The 11,695-nt window shown below is 41.4% G+C and overlaps 1 protein-coding gene across 1 annotated transcript in view; it reads right to left on the bottom strand.

The window, feature by feature from the left end:
• LOC118328709 (inositol 1,4,5-trisphosphate receptor type 1) overlaps positions 1 to 11,695 on the bottom strand; it is a gene marked incomplete in the record, with an annotated part of 65,849 nt that overhangs the window by 53,615 nt on the left and 539 nt on the right. Inside the window, 2 exon segments of the mRNA XM_035662593.1 lie at positions 8,115 to 8,185; positions 10,694 to 10,807. Of these exon segments, the coding sequence (XP_035518486.1) occupies positions 8,115 to 8,185; positions 10,694 to 10,785 (163 nt within the window).

Raw genomic sequence — 11,695 nt, 5'->3', positions numbered from 1 at the left:
GTGTGTGTGTGTGTGTTATGATGTGACACAGCAGTAAGTTGTGGTCAGTGTGAGTTCGTAACCGCAGCAACGACAAGTTGGTGCTATCGTCAGCAGACTCTGATTGTGCTGCTCATTTTCATAGATACTGTAGAAACTAGCAAACGGTCCCTTGATTTGCATGTGGGGGCAATTTTAGCGCAACAGAGTTCCTCTTCTTTCCCAGAAGAGTTCCTCTTCTGTATCAAGCTGCAACCAAAGCCACATGGGGACTTTTACAATGGCTGAAAGTTTAGTTTAGCAGCTTACAGAACATACTAACTACTATGATCATTTTCCCTGAAGAGTTAAAACTTTCTGCACATCAGCGACTCCTCCCTCTGAGTCCTGGCTTTCCTCTGAATTCACCTCTCATCAGACTGAGGCTCTCTACTCTGAGGTCAAAAAAGAAGAGAAAAAAGAACAATCTGTCCATCCTTCCCCCATTCTCTCTCCCTCTCTCTCTCCTCCTGCTATAGCCTCAGTAACATGACCAAATAAGGCCAACCAAGAGAAGGGGAGTGGGATGAGAGAGGGAGAGAGAAGAGGGTGGGGACTCCCTATCTTCCCCTCTCGATATTCTATCATCCCTCCTTCTCCCTTCTGAATTCCTTTAACAATTTCACACAACACTTCTCTCCCTCCGAGCTAATGGTCTCTATCTCGCAAATCTTCCTCGGGCCCCTCCCTCCTAAGCCCCCCCATCAGATATAGTTTACTTTAGTTTGACCTAAAATACGACTAGAACAACAAAGAGAAGGAAGTGAAAGAGAAATGAGGAAGACAGGGAGAGAGTGAAAGAATGTGAAACAGAGAGAGAGAGCACAGAGAGGGTAAGAAGAAGAAGTTGTTGTATGTTCCCAAAATATATGAGGCCCACAAATGTTCACACATGTAAATGAAACAGTAACCGGAAATGGATCAAACTGGCAAGTGCAGAAGCCAAACCAAAATGAATGCACGCATACTGGAAGCTCCTGTCTGACGAGTGAGCTACGCTATAATATGACACCGGTGTTTTATCATACTCTAAACACACAATCACTGCTGCAATGTGAGTGCAGTGTGTGACAGAAGGTTTGCCTTTTATCATAGTCAGCTGGGAGGTAAAACTTGTCAACTCAGTAACACTGAAATATGTGGTGAGAACTCCTGCTGGGGTCACCGGGCAGGAGAAGCGGTGGGACTGGTCCAGAGGGCAGAAAACTCACTGATTCATTAACATTCTCCCAACTTAAAACAGTCTTTTACTACTGGAACCTCCACCCTGTTAACATTTAGCACTAAAATATATATTTGAGCTCATAAACAAGGCTGTCTTTGATACAAGCTGCCCTGCAGGCACATGCTAACCTTAAATCATGTACTCCTGAGGCATGCAAGATAGAAAAACTATAAACATGACTAGTGCTGTTTGTTTTTTGGGGCAAGACCAAATTGAGCCTCAAATCCATCAATCAAAAAAGTCCTTAAGGGCAAGTCACAAGCCTTTTAAGCAGATCTCTGAATGCCTACTATTGAAATGACACGGCATTAGAGCATTTCTGTTTAAAGCTGTGTTTACAGTATTTTTTTTTTTACAGACCTGAGACAAACCTTCCAAGACAAAGGCCTAAAAATGAAGGGGCAATCCACCGGTTTTACACATGAAGATCAGTTTACCCGTAAACAGGAGTGCTACGCAGCCTGTGACAACACTTGTATGGTGTCTTCTGTGGCTCTGGAGGGAACTTTCTAAAAATTATATCATCACTATTTAGTTTATGGGTAGTGTAGCAGTGTAGCGACAACAAAGTTATCTCGTCCAGTGGTTCTCAGCCTGGTGGGGTCCCCCCAATGCCGTTGTGAGATCATTTCCAGGGGTCGCCAAATGGTTGTGAAGAATAAAATAAAATAACATAATGTGGCAAGCATCGCAATATGAGAGACAGGAAGTAGCGATGTCATCCCTTTAATGACATTCACCACAAAGGAGAAGAACTCAAAAACACTACATACTATAGGCTATAGTATATATATATAGTACTCTGTACTGCTATACTGTTTTTATACATGTTAACATGCCCAGATGCCTCAGTAATATGAGACTTTTTTCTATCCATTACTGTGCTTGTAGGCCTAAAGCAGACATGCTGACGGTTGACTGTGAAGGTGCTGGTATTTCAAAAAATTTATGGTTTCACGTACGTGCGTTACACACTGGGACAGACGGACACCAACCTGATTATTCTGGGGTTTGCGACTCTACAAGGCTGGGAACCACTGATGTACTCCACTGCTACTTTGATTTTGACCAGTCTTTTCTTCCATCTGTGTCTCATTCAACTTATGAATTGCAATACTGAAGTGCAGGAGTATCTCTTTAAAGCAAAAGTTTGACATTTTGTGAAATACACTTATTTGCTTTCTGGCAGAGAGTTAGATAAGAAGAACAATAATACTCTTATGTCTGTCTGTTAAATATAAGGCTACAGCTAGCAGCCAGTGAGCTTAGCATTGGAAACGAGAGAAACAGCTGGTCTGATAATGTCTGAAGGTAAAGAAAAATCCACCTTCCAGCACCAATAATACACACAGATTAACAGGTTGTATCTTATATACATAGAAAAATCTTACTCCAAAAACTACAATGTGCAATTTTGAATATTATATGTTTTTGCTTTTTAGAGAGTCAAGCTGTCACCAACAGCTACAATTATTACTATGTCAACTACCCTGTTCTACACCCACATATAGTAAAAGTGGTGTACAGCAGGTTTTGCATGACTAGGCAGGACTTTGATCCATTAGCGGTCAGTATGCTGAAAAGGGCAATCCTACAAAATATTACAACACGTGGATTGTATGAATGCAGAGTTAAAGAGTCTCATAATGACACACTGTTAAGTAGAGAATAGCTGACTCTGCATTGTGGAAGAGGATGGTGTCGCATTCTGACTTTGCCTTTAAGCATTGAGAAGGAAGAAGTGAAAACTATAGCAGCAAAGTGCTAATCACATACATGGCAAGTGTGAACATCTTGGCGAGAAACACGGCAAGCTTCTTTTTTTTATTGCGGATACATACATACATATACACATACCTTTTAATGTGAAACAGGTGCTTTAGTTTGTAGATATCATTTAAAGATTTTTAACTGGGTAATTGAAAGTGAAAAAAACCCCACAAATTAATCTTACAAGCAAGTATTTCTGTGTAAAACATGTCTGGATGACAGCTTTAAATGATGTATTAGTCATTGTCTATTGATGTGTTAGTATATCAGTGGTGTCATATAGTACTGCTTTGAGTGGGACCACAGACAAACAGATCATTAACACCAGCACTTTAAAGATGAAAACTCTCACTGACAAACTTCACCAGAGGATCTAGGGGAAGATGCTTGTAGCCATGGCAACCATAAAAACTACTGAGAGGATGTTAAGCCAGCAGAGATCGTTTACCTCTGAAGAAGTTTTATCAGAGAGCAGAACTGCCACAACACTTTGATACTGTAAGAAGAGCAACAGCGCACACACACACACACACACACACACACACACACACACACCATGTTCAATTAGATCTACTGTGTGAAAACAGGGATGCATAACTCACAATGGTACACCGTTTAAATGGTCACAATTGGTTAAGCGCAGAACAAGTACAGACACTCAAATTCAGATTTCCACTTCATCGTCTCTACACTGTCAGCTACCCTATCATAAAAACAGCTAAAGCACATCATGTGAGACAAAAGACCCTGACATTTCCACATTACAAAGCAGTCATCAGTGTTTAAACAAAAGCTGGGAGGCCTCCTTTGTATGAGATCTGAGCTGCGCTTCTTTGCAGTAATTAGACAACATCAGTTTGGCAAAAGGACCTAGAGACACACATTGCATAACACGTCTTCTATTCTGTGTTAAATCAACAATATCCTTAATGATCTGGCTTGTATAAACTGCTATTCGCTCAAAGGTTCTTATCCTGTTGGAGATGTTGTAGAGGAAGCAACTAATCACTTGTAGTGCATCTAAGACAATAAATGGATCTACCGACACCAGCTTCCCTTTCCTGCAAGACCTCTCCCCTCTCAATAGACAGGAAAGCAATATATGTGGTTATTAGGAGAGGAAGGGACTGAAGACAGAACTGCTTCTGGTGTTTATCTCAGATGAACCACCCAACTAGTCTGCAGTGTGTCTCTGACAGCAACAGCGGTTTGGGCTGACAACAGACAGGTGATGGTAAGGAGTTAATGCTCCAAAGTTTGTTGGGGTTTATGAGGTTTAAAGGTTTCATGTAAAAGACATTAGGGGGGAAATATGAAATGAGACACCAAAAAAAAAAAGAGAACAGCAGACATGTTAAGCGAGGACAACGAGACACTATCCACTATAATTGCCTTCACATGCTTCTGGTTTTGAATGAAAATGTCAGACAGTAAACAAACAAGCACAAAAATGAGCTCTTATTGTTTCTGTACAGCCTGGGGGTGCTTTGATGCATTCTTCTTTGTGTTTGGTTTCATATTTTCTCAGCCCATATCAACCTTTTTTTACCCTCTTACAATCAGACAGTAATGATCAAATATCTTTTATGTGCATACAGCCTCAATGTTGGTCACCTCACCTAGATATAATTTCTGGGATAGTTGGTTGTGCAGATCAGAGATAATTAAAAACCCACTCTGGCTGAAGCCGCCTAAATATATGTAATGGGTTATTGTGCACTACTGTATGTAAATGCTACTGGTTTACATAAAGCTTAGATATGCATATTAAAAAAAACTGCTTTAAACATTTTACAACAATAAACTACTGAAAGTCGTTTTTATCAATGACCACAAACAGACACAGAGGAGAGGGTTTAATGATTCAGTACAGGGAAATTAAAAGTGGATGACATTATAACAATGCAGTATTTAATTCACAATGCTACTTCAACACACACCAAAACGAGCTGGTGCCATAGCAACTTCAAACTAGACATCGGTCCGACATTCAAAATGAGTGATGACGTATAAATCCAGAATAATACAAGGGAGGATTAACAGATAATGCAAAGCAGTGGTACAGTGTTTTTCTCTGCCTCGGATGTGCTGACTACTGCTCCGTGTACTCTGCTGAACTCACTGCACTATCAGAGTGCGTGTAGGTGGGTGTGTGACGGTATTTCAAATACTGTCCAGGTGAAATACACAGTGAGGCTACTGCTTTCTCATGTGTCCACGTATCCATGCAGACTACATGAGTGAGAGTGTGATTGTGTGGAGAGTGCTTGTGTTTACATTATGAGGAAATGTTAAGCATACCTCAGCAATGACACTATAAGGGCTTACATGTGGACATGGCTAGCCTGGCCTCGTGCACAACTGTCAAACAGCTGAGGAGCCTCCCAACCGAGGAGGAACAGAAGCGTTTTTTTCTCTGTCAAAGGACACCCAGAGGACTCAAATTAGAAGCCCCCGCCACCAAAATGAAAAAGATTAAGATATGTAAGCACACTTAGCCAGACTGTATTTGTGGTTGTTTAAACAAGGAAAACCCAGTTTCTTGTTTGGTTTTAATAATGTTTCACACTTCTTGAGGATTGTCACATGCACATAAACATCAGCAAAAGGATTAGTCAACTATTTAATTCAGCATCAGTCCAGCAGCATTACATCTTCAAACATTTTACGGATTCATAACCTGAATTCATTATTAATGGTTGTGATGTTGTGATGCAAATCTGATCAGTGTGTCTCTACACCAGAGGAAGGCATCCACACAACAGGACAGACCTTTTTTACAGCAGATATTCTGTCTATAATATTCCATAATACACACAGACTCTAAGCAGGTTTTTAGTATGTATGTGTCCACACTGCAAGTGCACTTACAAAAGCCAGTATGCAAACTAAAAAAAACATGAAAGGCACAAAATCTTGAGAAAAACGTTCAGTATTTTCCTTGTAAATCTTAATTGGCAGTGGCAGTGTCTTTGCAAAAGGACTAAAGTCACTTAAATTAGGTAAACATATTTGTACTGCCACTTTTAAATGGGTACTGTAGCAGTTTAGTGTTGTACTTTCATGTAGTCGGGGGACTAGAGAGAGACAGATTTATAAAAAAAGAATGGTCAACACAGAAGCTACTGTATAACGTTCAGCAGATATCCTGACTTTTAGTCCTTCGTATGGGTCTATACTAGATCCTACATTTTCCCATTGCGCAACCATTTTCATTATACCGTCTCTGCATGTTAAAGGTCTTTCAAACTCCACTTTGTGTTGCAGGCTTTCTGTTATAAAGTCCAGGCTGAGATAACCCTAATGGCATCTTGAAGGATTATTTTGTCAAACTTGATAAAGCTCCTTCAGAGCCACAGACATTACACAACAATGTTCACAAGCTGTGTAGTACTCCCTGTGATGAGTAAACTGACCTTTATGTTGCTATGCTATTATCTGGCAAATGGCTCCTGTCCCTCCAAAATGTCAATCTCACATTACAGATAATGTTTGTCTTCACTGTAACTTCTTCTAGCTGTGCTTTTCAATATGGTGAGACTGAATAGTACCCATCTTCACCCCTTTCTGCCTTCTGAAACTCATCCAGAGGCCTCTCACCGTGACACGAAGGCCTCTTCCGGTCAAGCCCAGCTGACAGTGAAGGAGTAACCAACGCCACTTTGACAGCACTTATAGCTTATGTGCAAGTGTGATGTAGAGACACATATACAATAACAAAAAACATCTTAAACATACAGCTTTAGCTACAATTTCATTTCCCCCATGTTTCCCCCACTGTGCACCTTGTGATGAGTTTTATACATGAATGGAGGGAAAACCGAGTGCGGGAGGATGGAAAATTAAATGAGGCAAAGGGATTAATCTTCCTGTGTAAATGAGCTAATAATAAAATTACAAGCAGTTTGGATAATGCATGACTTAAAATCAGTCAAAACTGCATTATCTCTTTCTATTCCCATACAGTAGATAAACACATGCTGTCAGAATGCAGCTAAATTACAAAGGATGCTATACAAACACAGTTAACAAAAAAATACTGTGGATGTTCATGCTTGAAGGACCGGTGATGATGGTTTGGATGGAAATCAACAAATGTAGACACTGCTGGCGTGTCTTTGCCACTTATTCCAACGTCTATGAAATAAACTCGACAGTTACTGAAACACACACACACAGCAGCAAAGACGGAGAGCGAGACACTCGTCTTTCATGTTGCTGCAGGCGCGGAGATATCAGTCTGCGGTTCATGTTTATGGTGGTGACAGAGATTGTCTCTAGGGGGAGATAACCTGTCCGAGGACACCAGAGACCCACTGAAAAGATGAGCTGTGTGGGCACTGCTCACATTAAAGCTTTTTACTTTCTAAATACGGCGCAATCTTCTTTATACTCTTGAGACAGAGGAAAGAATCCTAAATGCCATGTGCGGCGCACGTGTATGTGGAATGCTCCACCTCTAAAATCAAGTCACTTAACAGCAAAGGTCAACAGATATGACGGATCTACAGCCATAAAAAACTGCAAAGCAACAAGTCAACCAAATATTTATTCAGCAGTAACCAAAAACTGTTTCCATATTCTGTACAAGAAGCTGTAAGATATACTACACAAGCCTTTAGTACACTCATGTTCTCTGTACAATGTCAGGCCAGGCTTCTCCCCAGAGAAATAAACCCCCAGCCTGAGAACCGAGGGTCATGAGTTCTACTTCCTGTATGGGAGCTAATAATAGCAGCTTCAACCAAAGAGGCATCTCAAGGCCTTTTGTTTGAAAAGCAGCTTTTCAAGTCTGTTGTGTCCCCCCCCCAACAAATCAACATCAGAGCTGGTTCTCTCCATCTGCCTCTACCTCCACAGCCAAGGTGTGCGAGCAAGCACACACGGCTACGCACACGCACACACGCACCATTAACATTGTCAAAGGCAGCCCTGTTTGAAGTCCGGTGGGCAGAGATATTGTGGCTGTCACCAAAGAAACACAGCATAACAGATTCAGCAGCGTCTCTCTCCCAGAGCCCACAGTATAAACAGACAGCAGTTAGTGTAATGATGTCAGGCCTCAGGAGGATGAGGGGAGTCGACTTTCTGTGCCTCTTACCTCTGAACTTTTTCGGAGGGTTGTTGAGGTCTCCTGCATCAGGCTGGACGACACAGCGGTCGTCCACCAAGCTGTGGATATAGACACATAATAATATCATTAATTGGATGTGTTTTGTTTAGCGTATTGTGAATATTTTTGCTGCTACATTATGTTTATAATGTCTTCTGACTGAATACAACCAATCAGTAATGACACAGTCAGCTGCCAGGCTTTTATAATAAAGTAGGGCTGCTATGATATTTTGTTTTTTATTCTTGAGCTGAAACAGTTAGACGATTAATCAATTGCTAGAACACAGAATGCAACAATTTTGGTGATCGAATAATCTTTTAAGTCATTTTTCAGCACAAATGCCATAAATTCAGTGGTTTAAGATTCTCAAGTGTGAAGATTTTGATGGAATATCTTGGAATATCTTGCCTTGCACCCTGGGAAACTGCAATGGGCATTTATTTTTACTGTCTGTAGTAAACGATCAATTAACCAAGAAAATAAAAATATTATAATAATAAAAATAAGAGTGGTAGCCCTAGGCACCTCTGAGGTTTTTTTTTATTAATAATTTAATATAGCAAATGTCAAAAACTATTGCAAAATGCCCACAGCATTTCAAAAGCTGGAAGTAGCAAAGGTTTGGCATATTTGCTTGATAGATTTATCAACTAAGTAATTTATTATCAAAATTGGTGTTAACATTTATAGAGATGTACTAAGAATGCTTTTTCACTCGGGTATCTGAGCTACGGTATGCCACCACATCTCTATAATCCCTGTGGGTTTGTGTGTAAACTGGTTTGGGTTAAACACAGCAGTGGCCTCAACAGGGTATTCCCAACAAAAGATTCTGCATGTGCAAAACTCTACTAGTGTTTCTCCACACAATAATGAAATCATTCTGGATTAGATGACCTGGTGGGCAGGCTGGAATTTGTGGTGACAAATTTAGCTTTTACTAACTTAGAATAACACTTGTCTGGACACTGGCCAAATCCCACATCCATTTGCAGGCCTTTTCCCGGGGAATGTCTACACTTGTCCAAACAGACCTGTCTACTCCTCCAGTCTACACCTCAAGGAACAAGGCGGCAAACTTAGATAAAAAGTAGGGGAAAAAATAACCGCTAGTGTTAATAAAATGTTACAGTATGCGCACACTGTCATCTGCGAGAGAGAACGATGCTCATAATAATCCCGGTCACTAACACAAGTTTAATAGGTTACACCTTCAAACAAACAGGAAAGATCCTGCTGGAGGCGCACCGTACAAAGCAGCATATTTAAAATGTTTCACCTTTAATTTGCCTACAGACCCCTCTCTCCAGTTACCAAACAGGATCTGTGGGAATGCTGCTCAGCTGGAGATGTTACAGCGCTCAGAGAGTTTTCTCTCTTCTCAGGATGGTTTCGTTCCTCTGAGGGCAGATGACCTGCAGGAGGCTGCTGAGTTGGTGGATGTGCGTGGAGAAGATGGCGCCCGGCCAAAACTGTCATGACAGTTTAGTAAAAATGTGCGCTTGTATGTTTATGTTTGTGTGTGTGTGTGTGTGTGTCGGTGTGTGTGTGGCGGTTGTGTGTGTGTGTGTGTGTGCACGTGGGAAGCGCTGGAACTCGAGAAAGGCCACAATGTCTCTATAGTGACTCAGTCTTTGCTGTAGGTCATTCCATTTTTCATGAGCAGGGAGGGGAGGTCCTGGACAGTGAGCTTACAGTGCTAACAGCAGTACTGATTCTAGACACAATATGCTGCATCTTCCTATTATTGCCTCGTGGTTTCTACCAGCAAAAACATAAACGCAAGCTTTCTCTTATTGAACAGAGGGGGAAAGGTTAAAACGCATCAAGTGTGAATCACTATTGCATCAGTGATATTTTAGTGATATCTTAAGGCCAATATAATCCCTACAGATACAGTACGTGATCAATGTGCATCCTCCTTCTGCTATTGTGTTCCACATATGAGGTAGAACTAATGGAGAAAAACAACACAGTATATCAGCAAACCGTGTGGGTGAATGAGTGGCTTTTAAATAGAGTTTTACCATTAGTGTTGAGTACTGTACACAGCACCACCTCACAGTTTTTTTCCTCTAACTTTGCCCTCCACTCTCGCTCCTGCCCCCCGCTCTCACAAACACACAAACACTTTATCATTAACTGTGCCGCCCCCTATATTTCCTTTTCTCCCAGCACTATCAGTGGTGGTGGGGTCAGTAATGGCCAGAGCACCACATTCGAAAGGCCTCCCACTGTTTCCACAGCCTTGTTCTGTGGGATGTGGCAAGAATTACATCCATTTATTCCTCCTTAAACTACTTAATCCCTAATTCTGTCACTGGCGGTGGGAAGTGAAGTATGCGACATGTGCAAACAAATACCAAAAACCGTTACAAAAAAAAAAAGCTCTTTCTGATGGCTCCAAAAGTTGTTTCTCACTAAATTGAACTTTGTAAAAAAAAAAAAACAGTTGCCAGTACTAGTGTGACTTCCTTCCTTCCAAATACTGCTCAGCTTGCAGTGGAACAGAGCGTGAAGTGGGCCCACACACACATAATGTTTGGCCAGTGAAATGAACGTACCCCAGGGTGCTGATGAAACCATTGGTGGATCCCTCTGCATAAAGGGAGCAGATGTCCCCAATGTGTAGGAAGCTCGACATCTTATCCGACATGTTCGACACTTACAGGGAACACCTTCAGGAGAGGAAAGAAGTCAAAATGAGTACAAAAGCCAATAAATGACCTAAAAAGTCACACTGTGTTCCCCTATTATCACAAAAGTCTAAAAACGCATCTTTACTTTGAATCCTATCATGGTAACATTTGCATCAAACTATGTAACCATAACAATTGATGAACTTTCAGTTTGAATTTGCAGATATGATCTTGTCACTACACTAGCTCACTGTCCACCCACAAATCTATAGAGCTACAGAGCTACAGAGCTCCCAGTTAGGTGGCAGTGCATTTTTTTTAAAAGAGAGGGTTCTCTGAGAGGTCGATCCACCACTGTCTAGCTGCAAGGATTTGCATGAAAGCTGCAGGGAAATGCTCTGATACTGTAACCTGTTTGTGTTGCGTTCGTGGCTTCATTAGGGTAGGACAGTTAATGATTAGGAGCTGCAGCTACCAGAAAGGTGTATGCACCTGCAACAGGTACATAGCCGTTGAAGCTGATATATGTGTGGACCCTGGCAGGTCCACTCCTCTGCCTGCTACCTCTCACTAAAGTCGATAAAGCATTAAAATAAACCACGAGCTTCGACTGGCTGTCTGTTGCAAAGTGAAAATAAAGATATAAATGATGAAATGGTCATGGTCAAAGTGCGCATCTTCCCTCACAGTCCCGTTCACCCGACCACTAAAACACACATGAACTTTGAGTAAAAAATTGGCTGTCATTATAATCGGCGTCCGCAATCACACTGTTTCACACTCGGTCCCACATTAGGATCGGACTCGCTTGCCTTGGTTGTTTTTCTGGTCACAACTGTAAAGAGCACATCACAAGCACCGGTCATGAGATGAGAAATGTTAACCATTTAAGGAGAAGCGAACTAAATCTCTCTCTCTCTCTCTCTC

The sequence above is a fragment of the Morone saxatilis genome, unplaced genomic scaffold (assembly GCF_004916995.1).
Source record: "Morone saxatilis isolate NCDOM2014 unplaced genomic scaffold, NCSU_SB_2.0 Contig18, whole genome shotgun sequence".
Classification (NCBI taxonomy): Eukaryota; Metazoa; Chordata; class Actinopteri; family Moronidae; genus Morone; species Morone saxatilis.
Note: the sequence above shows the minus strand (reverse complement) of the source record. Positions and strands in the feature narration are given on the sequence as shown.